The 16622-nt window shown below is 44.6% G+C and overlaps 1 protein-coding gene and 1 long non-coding RNA gene across 2 annotated transcripts in view; one reads left to right on the top strand and one right to left on the bottom strand.

Annotated features, from left to right (window-relative positions):
* SLC6A20 (solute carrier family 6 member 20) overlaps nt 1-3054 on the bottom strand; it is a 40188-nt gene extending 37134 nt beyond the window's left edge. The window contains exon 1 of the mRNA XM_050780513.1: nt 2815-3054. Within this exon, the coding sequence (XP_050636470.1) occupies nt 2815-2935 (121 nt within the window). The 5' untranslated portion in view covers nt 2936-3054. The remainder of the gene's footprint in view (nt 1-2814) is intronic.
* A 23-nt stretch (nt 3055-3077) lies between these two features.
* LOC126948574 (uncharacterized) lies at nt 3078-11375 on the top strand. The gene is made up of 4 exons (XR_007723489.1): nt 3078-3126; nt 3455-3536; nt 6512-6629; nt 11285-11375. It is a non-coding gene; the product is annotated as an uncharacterized LOC126948574 (long non-coding RNA).
* The last annotated feature ends 5247 nt before the right edge of the window (nt 11376-16622 follow it).

A 16622-nucleotide genomic window follows, 5' to 3' on the forward strand; every position in this document is an offset into this window, starting at 1 on the left:
GTTCGGTACCTGGAATGTAATCTTCAGAATTAACATTCCTCATGCTGGGCCTGGCCTGGGGAGCAGGAAGCAAACAAGCCTCTCCAGTCACGGGCAGAGTCCCATGGAGAGGGGCACAGATCCCTAATCCGTCTTATTCTGGGAAGTATTTTGGCACAGCCTGGCTCTGTGGTTTATAAACAAATTCTTTGTTTGCTGGGGGTATCTGCAGCTCCACTTACAAGGAAGTTATACACCCCTCTGCAGCCTTTCATAATGTGGCTGATTTTTACCTTCCGGTAAGGGCTGTAAAGTGCCTGGGTTTGGGGCTACACAAATCACTTCTTAAAGGTGACTTTCCTGTGCAATGAAAGGCTTGGGAGAGCCTCTAGCATCCTCTAGCATCATTTATTCTGTGGCTTTTCCTAAGACTTTGCTCATTCACTCAACAAATATTTATTGGATGGCTCCTGTGACTCCATCACATCACAGAGGTTGGGCTCGGGGGAGACAGAGAAACTGGAGAACAATGTTGCAGTCCTTCTGACCAAGTGCTTATTTGGCCTGTGAGGTAGTGAGGAGAGTCAGAGAGCGCAACAGAGAGAAGGCAACATTTGGCCCGGCCTGGAGGGAACGGTGGGAGTTCTCCCAGCAACAACAGCAGGTGAAGGAAATATCTTGTGTAAAGTGTTGAGGCACAGAAGGAGGTGCTCATGGAAGTGTTCGGAAGGCAGGGGAGGTTTGAAGCTGTGTGGCAGGAAATGAGGTGGAAATATTGGACAAATGGTCAAGTTAGGTGGTCAAGTGCCTACTGTGCCAGGTGGACTGTTTGGTCTTTATTCTGTAGACACGTGGCTGAGAAAGTGCCATCCACCAGACCCACACCCTCCTTTTGTCTGTGCACCCACTAATCCATGCATACACCCAGCCAACAATCCATCCTCCGCCCGGCTTCCACTAATTTATCTAGCCACCCATCCAGCCGAAGCATCCTCTGCACAAGGCACAGGATTTCTTATTTCTTTTTCTTGGAACCTGAGGGTCTTGAGGTTTCCCTAGCAACCCCTTGATACATATTCAACTCCAGAACTATCAGCCCCACATGCATCCCTCTGCAGACTATTTTCAGGTGATGGTGGTATTATAAACAAGGAATTAAGTAGTCATGTGACAGTGAGGCTTACCTGGACTGATGACTGGGAAACATGTACCCAGGATAAAGGTATCACGGGTAGGTCTACTGAGCACAGAATGATGTGGAAATCTCATTCTGACAAATCATTCTTTTTAAGAGTCAGTTATAAAGCTGTCAGAGCACATGGCAACGCTGTTAGAGCATATGGCAACATACGCCCTTCACATCATTATGGTGTATTTATGCCCTTCAAATTTAAAAAAGGAATCCGGAAATTAAGAATGCACTATTTAAAAAACTCTATGAATTAACCTTTTGTTGATTTGGGGTGAGGGGAGGAGGGAGCAATGTTTAGCTCTTGGTCTTCTCAAATGGGTTCATTTTTGTAAATACTTTGGTCTAACATCTTTCATGATCTTTTATGGTGAAAAAAACATGCAGATTATAGAAGTCCTAATACACAGACGCACACACACACACACACACACACACACACACACGACAAGGTAAACAAAAATCACCCAGAAATTTTGTTAACAATTTGATGTCTTTTCCCCATTCTTTTCTCTGCATATTTTAAAGCAGTTGTTTTTAAATATCAAATCCATTTTACATAGCTTTAAATCTGACTTCTCCTCCCTCCACTTAATATATGATGCGATAAAATACAATTTTTTTTTGAAAATGCCGCCTTAATGGCTGCGAAGAGCAACATCGAATGGATGCTCTAGAATTTACTGAAGCAATGCCCTTTATTTGAGGGCTTAGGAACTTGCCAATGTTTTGCTTTTATTAAATGATGGTGACCATCCTTCTACCTCGGTCAGAACTCTGACAATTTCTAGATACAATTCTAGAAACGAGACAACCGAGAAAAAAAAGTGTTTTAAATGCTGAGACTTAAATCTCTCTTGCCATACTGCCTTCCAAAAAGGTACTTGGGCTTCACGAGGTTCTTGGCATGTGTAGAAGGCGTTCCCAGCTTTCCGCAGTGCTCGGGGAGTGCAGTAAGAGCGCGTGGCTGGCTGGCTGGCCCCGGAGCGTGCATGATGCTTCCGAGGAAACATTTAAGAAAAACAAAATAAAACAACAACAAGAACAACAACAAAAACCTAAAACAAAACATGGAATGATTTGCATTTCCTGCTTTCTATCGTTCCAAACTCAAACCAATCTGCTTATAAAAACTTTAAAGAAATGGCTCAAGATCCTCCTAACCTGAGTTTCAAACCGTTGATTTAAGTTTCGGATCTGAAAGTTGTATAACGAGTTTCTGTTGAATAAGACAATTTCCTACTCACTTTTTACACCTAAACGTAAGGTTTGCTCACTGACAAGTCAGACCATTGCCACTTCTCTCGAAGGAGGAGACAGCGTCCCCTGCGCTCTCAGAGCCGCAGCCTGGCCAACAAGGGTGAGGGTTGGGGGCTTGGCCGCCCCCGGGATGGGGCGAGGGGTTCCCGAGGGCTTGGGAGGGCGGTTTGGGAGAGAGCTCCGGCTCCGGAACGGGGTGTCCTGGGAACAAACACTCCCGGGTCTGTGACTTCGGACAAATCACGCTCGCTCTCCCAGCCTCAGTGTGCCGTTCTGTAACTTGCGTCCAACTCCGGCGCGCACGGACCGAACGCCCCTCGGCACGGAAAGAGCCCGCGGAGACGCGCACAGAGCGGGGCTGGGGCCGGGGCACGGTGAGCACTCACCTCCGCCGTACATCTGGCACAGGTAGGGGAAGCGCCACACGTTGCCCAGGCCCACAGCGTACGAGATGCAGGCGAACACGAACTGCAGCGGGTTGGACCACAGCGGCCGCGTTTTCTCCATGGCCCCGGCCTCGGCGCGCTCGGCTCCGGCTCGGGGGTCCGGCACGGCGGTCTCGGTGCGCGGTCGCCAGGAGCACCCTCCCGCCCCCGGCTCGGCTTGGGGGTGGCCCCGCGCCTCCGCCGCCGAAGCAGCTAGCCGATTTTTAAATTGCTAATCTCATTAACGGCGCGCCCGTCGGAGAGGCGAGGCTGGTAAATGGATGACGGCGAGCCCCACCCCGCCCGGCCGCCGCTGCCGGGAAGGCACCCGAGATTACAGAGGACAGGGCGGCGTCCCCCGGAGTCCTGCGGCTCGGCGGGGCCTTTCCTTAGGTTGTGGAACTCCTAGGAGTGGGCGCTTTCCCTCGCCACTCACCTGTCATTTATCAAGCGCCTACTGTGTGCCAGGCATTGTCTGGGGACACGGCTGTGAACCACATCCCAGCTCCCTCTTGGAGCTGACATTCTGGTAGAGGGAAACACTTGAATTGGACTGCATGAAATGCCCCATTTTCAACCATTTTTTAAAATTTATTTATAGAAAGGACAATGTCATATGGTTCAACCTAGCCCACTTATAAGACTGAGAGACGCGAGGAAGACACTTAAGGCAAAGTAAAGGGGTAAGCAGTTCCGGGGGGTGGTCAGGGATGGTTAGGGAGGGCTTCTCAGAGGAGAGGGCATAACATTTGCCAGGGAACAGAAAGAAGTGAGGGACCTTCCTGGCAGTCCCGTTCTCTCCATCCACCCAACAGCTTGGCCCTGCGTGCCTACTGGGTTCGGGAACCGAATCAGATTTTGAACTGTTATGGGGGACTCTACTGCTCAGGCCAGCCTAGGGGCCAGAAATTTTGATTTATTAGGCCAGGGTAGGGAACTAAGAAATCTCATATTTCTGCCAGTCTTACAATGTGATTTGACTGAGGGTAGTCACTAGACAAGACAGAGCTTGGTGCTTTGCAGTAATGTGGGATCTGGGTTTGTATCCCAACTCTGCTACTGACTCAGCTGTGTGACCTTGGACAAGGCACTTGACTTCTCTCAGTCTCTGTGTACTCCTCCGTAATGCCAACAGATGTCTTCTCCTCTCTCCTGCCCGGCAAGGAAGGGCTCATGTGAGGATTAATTGGGAACTTAGCTTACTACCTGGCACAGAGTAAGTTCTCAATAAAGAGGCCGTTATCAAGTCTCCAGCAGGCTGAATGAATGAATGGGTAACACATTAATACTAATGCCGTGCTTTCAGCAGTGCCTGGTACATTGTAAGAGATAACAAAATGCTAAATGATAATAATAAAATTTAAAAGAGATGGAAAGCAGAGTTGCTAGTGAAAATCTGACTTGAAGCCAAAATGAAATCAGTGTTCTAGGACAGCTCCTCGTTGGGCTTTCCCTGGAGTTCCTCCTGCCTGTCTGGTCCCAGAGGAGAAGCGTGGGCAGGGTGAGGGAGGTGGAGGCTTCCTCAGACACATTACCTGTCCTGGAACCTCCTACTTTGAAAAAGCAAAGCAGAAAAAAAAGGCAGCACAGCAGGAGAAACTATTTTAAATTTTTAAACTTCAGATTCTAGATAAATGTTTTTCCTACCCATTGCCTCCTCCCCAAAGGAACCTACCATCCTGGTGTCTAACCCCATGGGTTAGTTTTGACCTTGATGAAGATGGAATTAAATGGGATGTACTTTTTTTGTGCCTGGCTTCATTTGCTTACTGTTGTTTGTGGGGTTCATTCATGTTCTAATGTGTTGTGTAGCTGTGGGTCATTCTCTCTCACTGCAGTATAGTTGTCGGTGGTGTGAATATGCTGCAATCTACTACTGACGGATGTCTGTGTTGTCTCCGGTTTGAGGCTGTCATGAATAGAGCTGTGATGTGCATTCTAGTGCACAGTCTTCCCTAGGTGAATGCACTCACTGCTGGGAACTTCCTGACCTTAGGTGTATTTGGCTTTAGCAGATATTGCCAAACTGTTTTCCAGAGTGGTAGTACCAGCTTATGCTCCCTTTGCATCCTAATACTTGTCATTCTGTTTTTAAAGGTCTGTGCAGTCTTGTGGGTGTATAGTGATAGTTCATTGTGCCTTTTTTTTTTTGAGTCTTGCTTTGTTGCCCAGGCTGTAGTGCAACAGTGCAATCTCGGCTGACTACAAGCACCACCTCTGGGCTTCACACCATTCTCCTGCCTCAGCCTCCCAAGTAGCTAGGACTACAGGCACCCGCCACCACGCCCAACTAATTTTGTTTTTGTGTTTTAAGTAGAGACGGGGTTTCACTATGTTAGCCAGGATGGTCTCAATCTCCTGACCTCGTGATCTGCCCGTATCAGCCTCCCAAAGTGCTGGGATTACAGGTGTGAGCCACCATGCCTGGCCCATTGTGCCTTATTTTAACTTCCCTGATGACCAGTAAAGGCTGCATACCATTCCATAGGCTAACTGGGCCATCTAGGTATCTTTTTTCATGAAGTGCCTTTTCAAATTTTTTGTTAGTTTTTAATTGTGTTGTCTGATTTTTTCCTACCAATTTGTAGTTCTTTATATATTCTGGATATGTGTCCTATGTCAGTTTAGTGTATTACAAATTGCTTTTCTCAGGTCTGTGTTTCCTTTTATTCTGTCAGTGGTGTCTTCTAATGAAGAGATATTTTTAACTTTAACAAAGTCCAATTTCCCAATCTTTTCCTTTAGTGTCCTCGTTTAGTGATTTTTCTTATGTCCTGTTTAAGAAAGCACTCCTTTATCAACTCCAAGGCTGTGAAGATATTCCTGAGAATATATAAGACTCAGGCAAAATGAGTCTCAGCCATCCATAGATAGGGCTACCCACCTTCCCCTTCAAAGGACTCCTTACCGCAACGGCAGCATCTGGAGTGCCAGCATTTGCTTATGCTTGTTCCCTGGACTCCAATTCCACGGGGCTGCCTTTTTAATGTTGTTTTGTATTGTTTAGACAGAAGGCTTGTTGCTGCCTCCAGCTATCTACTTGCATGTTCTTGTTCTCATATGTAAGTTATTCCTAGAGGGTACCTGGCTATGCAGTGACCTTCAGGAACTGGGCACTTTGGAGAGATGCCTCACCTGGACCATGAGGCTGGCTGCTGGGACCTTGTTGGTTTGGTGGAGGCAAGGCCTCTCTTTAATTCCCCACCCCTGAGATCAGGCCAGCATCTCCTTCCATTCATACTGCTATACTCCCTGGGAGCCCATCCAGTGTGTGAGGCCCTGTGTGGCAGCTTTGGGCAGCACGAAGAATCACCCAGATAACCCTAAAGAGCAGTAAGGAAATGCAACGGGGCAGATGCTTAGGGTTCCTGGTAAAGTCTCCATGACTTTCTGAAGCCCATGTGACAGCTCTAATCTGACAAGGCCAGTTGTGCCTCTGGAACTCCTAGAGTGGAGAGGACAGGCCTGGAAGGGTTGGGGGGCTTCCGCAGAGAGCCAGCACGACAGAGGGTGGAGAGGAGTGGTAGGCTGGCAGGTGTGTAACCACTGGCTCTCTGCAGAAAAAGCTCTGATTTGTCGCATTTGCCAATTTCTGTGGTGTAAACAGTCTTACTATAACCTTTTTTTTTTTTTTTTTTTTTTTTTTTTTTTTTGACAGAGTCTTGCTGCGACGCCCAGGCTGGAGAGCAACGGCACAATCTTGGCTCACTGCAACCTCCATCTCCCGTGTTCAAGCAATTTTCCTGCCTCGGCCTACTGAGTAGCTGAGATTACAGGTGCCCACCACCAGGCCTGGCTAATTTTTGTATTTTTGGTAGAGATGGGCTTTCACCATATTGGCCAGCCTGGTCTTGAACTCCTGGCCTCACGTGATCCACCCGCCTTGGCCTCCCAAAGTGCTGGGACTACAGGCATGAGCCACCTCGCCTGACCTTACTATGACTGATTCTAAGCTACCAAGGTGATGTCACTAAATGTGGAGACATGCGGTAGCACACCATTGTACTGAGTCTCCACTATCCAGATACAACAGGCATAGATAATAGTACAGTCAGTAATTAGGAAGTGCCAAGTTTTGCGTATTTATTACCTCTGTTTAAAATAATGTATTCAATTGTTAGCTTATGTAGTTTAATTCTTAGTGGCCATGTTTAACAACCAGCCCACAGAATTCTAGAAAATTTACCAGTTGGTTCTCAAGAGTGTGTGGGAGCTGGCTCTGGCATTCCACAGGGGGATCGGGGCTGGGGAAATCACTTCTGCATGGCAGGGACAAGGGGAGTGAGTTCAGCTCAGTGATGTCTGGTGCCCCATGGCAACGGGGTTTTCAGCTTAGCTGAGCCCCATTCTGAGTGCTCCTTGGGGCCTACAGTGCTAGTATGCAAGATACTGCCCGTGGACCGGTCTCACTGTGCCCCGTGTCAATCAGGACAGACTTACCTGCAGGATCGAAGGCTAGCATGCCTTAGTTATCTGATTTCTGGAAGAGGTGGAGACACTGGGGAGGGCCCTGACTCAGCTGCATGGGTGTGGGCTACTGGGCCCACGCCAGGGTTCCTGATTACCCTGCCGACTATGAAGGTCATGCAGCTTTCAATAATTTGCTCATCCTAGTGATTCCATTGTTACTTAACCACCATCAGTGGCTCCCAGTCACCACAAGATAAAGTCCAAACTCCTTAGCCTGGTTTGTAAGGTTCTGAGGATTTTAAAAATTGGGCCCTGAGGAATTTAACCCTTGCATACCTAGGCTCCCAGAGAAGCTAAACTTTTCACTTTCCGGAAAATGCTATGCATTTTTATACTTCTGGGACGTCTCTCAGCCAAAAGCACCTCTGCTTTCTCAACCCAGAAAAATCCTGTCCTTTCTCTTGACCCAGATGATTTATTACCTCTTTTTAAAACTTAAATTTTAACACATTAATTTTTTAGAGATGAAGTCTCACTATGTTGTCCATGCTGGTCTTGAACTCCTGGGCTCAAGCAGTGCTCCAGCCTCAGCCTCTTAAAATGCTGCGATTACAGGCATGAGCCACTATGCTTGGCCTTTTACCCTTTTTAAGAAGCCCGAGAACCCCATCTGCAACTGGAATATATTGCTTGCTCTTCCCTGCCCACAGGCCCTGGGTACATACCTGACTTTTTTTTTTTTTTGAGATGGAGTTTTGCTCTTGTTGCCCAGGCTGGAGTGCAATGGCAGGATCTCAGCTCACTGCAACCTCCATCTTCTGGTTTCAAGCAATTCTCTGCCTCAGCCTCCTGAGTAGCTGGGATTACAGGTGTGCACCACCACACCCAGCTAATTTTTGTATTTTTAGTAGAGATGGGGTTTCATTGTGTTGGCCAGGCTGGTCTCAAACTCCTGACCTCATGATCCACCTGCCTCAGCCTCCCAAAGTGCTGGGATTACAGGTGCGAGCCACCGCGCCCGGCCCACAGCTGACTTGTAATGCCTGCCAGCGCTGTGCTGTCATGAAGAGTGCATCGTATGTGTCCCCTCTGGACTGTGGCTCGCATCATGCCTTACTCATCCTTTTCTCCCCAGCGCCAGGTACATGATTGAATCTCAATAAAAGTCAGCTGGTAAAGGAAAAACCTGCTGCAGATTCTGAGCACTTTAGTACAAGTTTATTTCTGCTGTTCATAGCTTCGGCAACAGTCAGATGTCTGCATTTCAGAACATTTCTTCAGCACATTCAAGTTCTTGATATGACTGTTCTCCCTGCTTCCCAAAGCACTTGCTCACTATCCCTCAGGGAGCACAAAGACACACACAGTACAAATAGGAATGTAGAAGCCACCAGGAGATTCTGCAAAGGAAATGCTGGGGCTGCTGTGTTGACTTGCCTAGCTCAGGTGGTGAAGGAGAACCTGTGGGTGCACGTGCACACATGTGTGCGTGTATGTATGTGTATGTGGTGCCAAAGAGGTGGGAATGTCCCAACTTTTCCCTGAGCCCTGGAACTCTCTTGGCTGCAAGTGGAGCTTCTGGCCTCAGAGCCCCGCTGTCTCAGAGCTGCCAAGCTCCTTGGAGCAGTGCTCCTTAAACATCAGTGAATCTCCTGGGGGTCTTGGTCCAATGCAGATCCTGGCTCAGTAGGTCTGGGACGGCACCTGCGATTCTGCATTTCCCACAAGCCCCCAAGGGATGGTGGTGCTGCTGGTCCAAGGCCCTCATTCCAAATCAGACCCATCAATACTCCCATTCTCCAACCATGTTTGCCATTTTTGCCAATAGCCGTATTTATCATGCTTGTGAACCATGTGGACTTTTATCATTTTTCTTTAAATTAATTCACTTTTCACTTAAATACATTTGAAAATGAAATTTTACATCACTACCACATACGTAAAGCTAGTGTTTTTAAAATTCATTTAAGATAAATTGACGAAAAATTAAAAAGTTTAAATGTCTATGTCTGGTGCTGCCTCAAAACACGTTAGGTACTCCCAGTGGCAGATGTCCCATATTAGGCAACGCAGACCTTGCCCACAAACCGTGCCACAGAGCCCTAGAATTTCATGAATGTGCCTGTAGGATTGTGCCCAGGGCTTGGATGGGGTGGTGGGAATCCAACCAGAGGAGCCCCACCACCATATCTTGATATTCTGTATTGTGTTTCTGTGTGGGGATTCCATTTGACAAAAAAGTTAAGGTCCAAAACGATCAGAAACCTGCTGCTGAGCCCATCCGTTTGTTTTAGAGACGCCCTGGAGTCTGCGGTCCGATATGGTGGCCGCTAGCCACATATCTTTACTTAACTTTAATTAAAATGAAGTACAATTAAAAATTCAGTTCCTCAGTCACATTTCAAGAGCACAACAGCCACATGTGGTTAGTGGCTACTGTCAGGACAGCACTTATATAGAACATTTCCATCACTGCAGAAAGTTCCATTGGACAATCCTGACTTAGGGAAGCTGGGAAAAGAATTTGGTGATAATGCTTGCCACAGTCTCTTGCCTTCTGGGCCTGGACTGTGGGCAGCTGCTTGGGATAAAGTAATGTCCCTCACACTGTCCCTTTGTTCTCAGAGAAGGAAAGATGGGAACTTCCTTCTCTTCTCTCCTCTGCCTCTCACAATGCTGACCAGGGGATCATCTCCCGGGAGGAGGCCAGCTGTGCTGAAAGTGGCTCCATCCCTACAAGCTACTTCAGCTGCAAGATGGGAAACTGTAATACTATCTTTTGAACTCCAGTCCCTACCTCTCCTGCTACCTTTCAGTCTCCTGGGCCCCGGAATGTGCTCTCTGCCCCACTGGTCCCCTATCTCTGGCCCTCCGTTTTCCCAGTGCCTCCCTCCCTGGCCTGGCCTTTGCGGTTGGTCAAGTCCACGTGTCTCCCTCTTACTCACCTTTGCCCTCTGTTCCTTTTGCTGTTTCTCAGCCCTGTGCCACCCAAACTTGAGGATTTCTGGGCTCCCCAGACTGCTGCTAGGGACTTCTGGAAAGTCTCACAAAGCTATGACTGTATCTGCTGCAAGCATAGACTGTGAGGCCGCGGCGGGGCCTTCCTGTTGCTCACTTTTTTGTGATCCATGTCTGGCTGTGGTTCTTTCTTGTGGTCCTGGGGCAGGGTTCCCAGATCTTCTCCATATGCTTCAAACTTTTCTTTCCATACTCCTCATCCCGCTGATGATGTAATAAAGGTCTTGGGAATCTCCCAGATGGCTAAGGGAACCACCCCCAGGCTGGGCCTCCACCTGAGATTCTCCCTCCTGTCCAGTCAGCTTGAGTGTGGGCTCTCACTCCCTCCTGGCCCTTCGGCATCTCTCCCATCAGTCATCCCTCTCTCCCTGGCATTGCTGATGGCTTTTCTTTTCCTTTCCTTTCCCTTCCCTTCTTTCTCTCTCTCTCTTGCTGTTTGCACAAAGACATTCTCAGGTTCCACTAGAAGCATCTTTAAAACCTTCTAGATCTGCTTACCATCAACCTTTAGACAACTGTGTGGTCCACATTCCTTACCTTGGTTCCTCACCACACCCTTCATTCCTTTACCTCTTACAAGGTAGTAGTGTGGCACTCAGACCTAGATTATAACAAATCCACTCTGTCAAATATACCCAGAAACATGACCCATCCTTTTTTCCTTCTGTTATAATGGAGGGGTTAAGGGAAGACCCTTCTTCCTGGCTAAGCCCCTTCCCATGCCAGGACTAGGTGTGCCTTCAACTTCCTCTGTATCTTCACACACCTGGGCTGATATAGGTATATGGTAATTTCTAAATAAAGACTAGATGACTTAACTTAAGGAAATTAATATTGTTAGAGAATAGAGAAATTTGGAAAATGATGTTAATGAGTACTCAAAAAGATATTAACTATATTCAATTTTTTTCTTTTTTACTTTTCATAATGAAATACATGTAGAGAAAATTACACATAAAAAAATCTATACCTCAACAGATTATCATCTCCTTGTGTCTTTCAGATCCCAACTTTCTCCCTGAAAAAGTATCCACTATGCCAACAGTCCTTTCTTTGCTTTTTTGTGTGGTCTTACCACTGAAGCATGAATCCCTAAACGCTATACTTTAATTTTGTCCGTGTTTGAACTTCATATTGTGAAAAAATAGAGTGGCTATTCTTTGATGTCTGACTTCTTTTGCCTTACATTATGTTTTCTTTGTTGTTGTTTCATCTAAGTTGATATTGCAGCTATAGTTTTTACTTGGCCAGTCTATTATATTTCTTATGTAACTACAAATTATTTAACCATTTTACTGTTGATAGCTATTTGGATTACTTAGCTTTTGGATATTATGAAAAATGCTGCTTGGAACATTCTGGTACATGTGTTCTGGTACACATGTGTAGAAAGACTGAAACATAGTGTGTATGTATTTTAAACTTTGATAGATGATTCCAAAAGTGTTTCAATTCATTTATATGTATGAATTAGAGAATTCTAACTGCAATATATTCCTGCATAGTCTGATGAAAGCAAAAAAAAAAAAAAAAAAAAAAAAGAGAAAAGAGTTATTAAAAATTCAGGACAAATATAAACCACAAAGTAAGACAGGAGAAATATCAGTTCAAATGTATCAGTAATTACAATAAATGTAAATGGATTCAATGGACCATATGAAAGACAGAGACTATAATGACTGGAATAAAAAATTCACACATACAGTTACATGCTATTGACAAGAGATATACCAAACATATGCTCACAGCAACATTTACAGTAAAATGATGAAAATAGGAAAACGCTATCCAAAAGAAAGCAAAAAAAAAAAAAAAATCATTAGTGATAGAAAGGACATCTATCACCAGAAAGTTGTAACATTAAAAAAAAATTACAGTTCATAAAACAGCTTCAAAAAACAAGAACAACAAATTGATTTATTCGTGGATTACATGGATAAACTGACATATCTACCATCATGACAGAGATATCTGTACTTATTTCTCCATTTTTGATAGATAAAGCAGAAAATAAAAAGAACAGGGAGTGAAAATTGATGATACAGATTATTAGGATAAAAACTAAAATGGAACTTCTAGAAATAGCAATAATAGAAATTAAAAATTAAGTGGATGGATTTAAAAGTGGATGAGACACAGTTAAGGAGAGATTTGATGAACTCAAAGATATGTCAGAAAAAAATTATGTGGCACATTGCAGAGTTAAGACGCGAAAAACAAGAAAAAATTTAAGATATATAAATAAGCTATGTAGGACAATAAAGTCTAATATATGCTTACCTAGAATTCTAGAAGGAGAAGAGAGACCGGGACAGAGAAACACTTAAAGTACAACAGCTCAACATTTCCCACCACAGATTCATGAAGCCCAGTGAATTCCACGTAGGATAAAAAAATGTAATGCCCATCAAGATGTCTCATGATCATGCTCCAGAACATCAGGGTGAGGCCCTCAACCCACATCAAAGGTCTCGCTGCAGAGGAGTATTTAATTGGTGGCATTTTGAAAAAAATTAAAAGGTAGAACTTAAATCTTGGACAGGTAAAATAGCATATGACAGAAGAGTGGTAAGAGCGGAAATGTTCTAAGGCGGTGAACAACTTTAGACTTTGTGAAAGTATGCAAAGCAACCATTTCAAGTTGTCCCCAGGTTTCTTTTATAGCTTTCCAGGATAGAAAGAATTCATACACTGCATTTGGTTGTCATGAATACAGTTGCTTTTAGGACAGTTTTCCCACCTTTTTATTTTCAAGACATTGACTTTCTAAAGAGACCAGGCTAATTGTTTGAATTGTATAATGTCTTACATTGAGGATTTGTCTGATTATTTCATTGTGGGGTCATTTAATATGGCCTTTTCCCCCGTGACTTGCAAAGAATGTGTTAATGTAGTCTTTATACGGCACACGCACGCGTGCGCGCGCACACACACGCGTGCGCGCGCACACACACACACATTATAACATCCTATAGGCACTTAGGCAATTAACTGTATTTATTATTAACGGAATTTTGAATTTAAAAAGTGTATAGGCTAGGTGCAGTGACTCACGCCAATCATCCCAGCACTTTGGGAGGCTGAGGTGGGAAGATCGCTTGAGGCCAGGAATTTGAGACCAGCCTGGGCAACATAGTGAGACCCTCTCTTTGCAGAAAATAATTTTTAAAAAATTAGCTAGGCATGGTGGTACACACCTGTAGTCCTAGCTACTTGGGAGGTGGGAGGGTCACTTGAGCCCAGGAGTTGGAGGCTGTAATGAGCTATCAATGTGCCACTGCACTCCAGCCTGGGTGACACAGTAAGATCCCATCAAATAAACAAACAAATAAATAATAAAATAAAAAGTATACAACCTTCCTGAGTTTACATTCACCAAATGGGGCGTAGTGCTGACCTTCTTCACTGAGCTATTCCAAGCAATTTAGAATATTTAGCAAATATAACAAGAGGCAGAGAGCTTCTAGGATCAGAGGAACTGCTGGCCAGAGCTGAAGGCCAGGTGGCTGCATAGAACTGGCACTGGGTTGGCAGCTGCAGGCTACAGCTCCGTGTTGCTGTGGCTCTGTTTCTGGCCACACTTCTGTGAGATATGATAACAACTAATGGGACACAGATGACTTGAATGGCAGCCTTAAAAATAAAAGAAAATGAAAAGACACCTAAGACTTGAAAGCAAAGAAAGCCTAACTTAAAATAATGTAGGGAAATACTAACATAAATGTTTAAACTTGTACTTCACCAGTATATACTGGTAAAAACTCAGGGCTTCCCGAGCCTCTGAGTAAGGTTACAAAATGATTTTAATATTCCATGTCCTTTTGCCTATATGCCTACATCCAAAGGACAACTGTGTCAACTGAGTAACCCAAGTGGATTTTCTGTGAATTGATGCCTATGTATTCTGAAGTAACTAATTTGAGTAAACACCACAAAGTGGGAGTCCTTTCTAAAGGAACAAGAGGAATGGAACAAAGAGGCATTTTTCAGGTCAGAGGGAACAGATGCAGAAATGAGCTTGTTCAGAAAACATTGTGGCTTCTCACCACGACCACTCAGCTGATCCCCCGCATTAAGGAAGATTCAGCCACGTGCTATGAAAACAAGGGGCTCAGAGAGCAGTGAGGAATCCTTCCTTCCTTTTTGTTGGTCTTGGCTGAATTTATTCCTTCACCTCAAATATTTTTGCTGGGAACAAGCAATCAAGACCAACTAGAAGGCATAATCTGGTGGAGAAAAACAGATGGAGCACTGTGAAAATATTTTCAAGGGTCAGGGTACACCTGGGGCCATGCTGTCTCAATTAGTGACCCCCTAAGGAATTTCACTGTGTCCTGCTGCGCTGTTTTGTACTTGCTCTTTTCATTTCATAACAGGAGAAGCCCTGTGAATCTCACTCTGCCAGAAAACACACATGCTTTGTTTCACAAACTTGGCGGTTTAAATTATATTTGATTTCTTTCCCCCTTCAATACTCCAAATGTGGCCTAGGGATGGGCAGCGTCGGCATTGCCAGGGCACTTGTGGGAAATGCAGACTCTCAGGCCCCTCCCAGACCTCTAAAATCAGAACCTAGTTTTAAAAAGCACCCCAAGGGATTTGCAGGCAGGTTAATGTCTCAGGAGCACACAGGCTTTTTAACCCTGGCTGCACATCAGGATCATCCATATGGAGCTTTAAAATACAGATGCATGAGACTCCCTGAAAAACCAAGCTTGGCAGAGGAGTCTCTTGAATGTTTGGCTTCTAGAAGCTTCCATGGTGGCTGATGTGGAATACCTTTCTCCAGAAGAGGAAGGTCCCTACCAACACTGCCCTGCCACTCATTAACATTTCTAGATCTTCTCCCCTCTGGCTCCCCCTCCAGTTTCCATATCCCCAATGTCCCTTGTTTAAGGTCCACCTCTGCCTGCTCTTTCCCACTGTTAAAATTTCTCTTCTAAAATACATTCAGAGTCAACAGGAAAAGGTCTTAAAGATAATTTGTCATAGATACCACAACAATTTCTTCTCATGAACTTGAGGAGCCCAAAATCTTTTCCCTGCTTGCCAAGGTGCTATATTGTCTGAAAATAGCTCAACTGCTTGGGAATGGTTTTGCAAAATCAATTCCCTACTGCATTACAGGGAATTAAGTGCTCCTAAAACTTCCCTTCTGACTTTGTTTCCATTTCCTAATATACGGCCTACCCAGAATGATGTGTTATCATTGTCTGTCACATTTTGTTTCATTTATGCTGTACTTTTTTGGCGGGGGGGCACGGAGTCTCGCTCTGTCACCCAGGCTGGAGTGCACTGGTGTGATCTCAGTTCACTGCAACCTCCGCCTCCTGGGTTCAAGCAATTTTCTGGCCTCAGCCTCCTGAGTAGCTGGCATTACAAGCACATGCCATCACGACTGGCTATTTTTTTGTATTTTTCAGAAGAGACAGGGTTTCACCATGTTGGCCAGGCTCATCTCAAACTCCTGACCTCAGGTGATCCATCTGCCTCAGTCTCCCAAAATGCTAGGATTACAGGTGTGAGTCACCGTGCCTGGCCTATGCCGTACTTTTTGTGTTATAATACAGCATATATGGCATAGAGCATACTATGGAAAATAAATACACGTATAAATGATAATTACAAGACAAGTGCTCTTGTAGCCATCACCCAGGTGGTTGAGACTTGGTATAGTGTGTGGCCAGTTTTCATAAATATTCTGTATTTGCACAAAGAGAAAAAAAATTGGATGCTGTAGTTTGTTTTATTTATTAGGCCAAATCTGCTACTGTATTGTTCCTATCTTCTGTATCTTTATGATGATTTTGTGTCTGTGTGTTCCATCGATCACTGAGAGAAGTGTTAAAATCTTCCATTATGATTGTGGATTTGTCTATTTTCTTTTAATTGTGTCAATTTTTACTTTATAGAATCTGAAGCCATTAAGGACAAACTTTAAATTGTTGTATCTTCTTGGAGGGTTAAAATTTTAATCATATGGAGTGACTCTATCTCTAGCAGTGTTAAATTCTCTATTTGGATAATTCAGATTGTTGTGTGTTTTCTGCATGCACAATTATATCATCTGTGAATGAGTTTTTTTTTTTTTTTTTTTTTTTCTGGCCTCATGCTTTGGTTTAGGCCTCTACCACTATATATACCTGTCATTGCTCCAAAGTCTCCCTGTCACTGAAGCCTTAGTGATAGCCCTATGTAAAATGTCAACTACCACCCCAACATTGTTTCTCTCTTTCCTTCTTCATTGTATCCCTTGGGCACTATTTGGCATGTTGGCATGTTATATGTGTTTCTTGTTTATCAAGCCCGATTTGCTCATCTATTTAAGAGAGTTATTGAGT

This window comes from Macaca thibetana, chromosome 2, assembly GCF_024542745.1.
Source record: "Macaca thibetana thibetana isolate TM-01 chromosome 2, ASM2454274v1, whole genome shotgun sequence".
In the NCBI taxonomy this organism is placed as follows: domain Eukaryota; kingdom Metazoa; phylum Chordata; class Mammalia; order Primates; family Cercopithecidae; genus Macaca; species Macaca thibetana.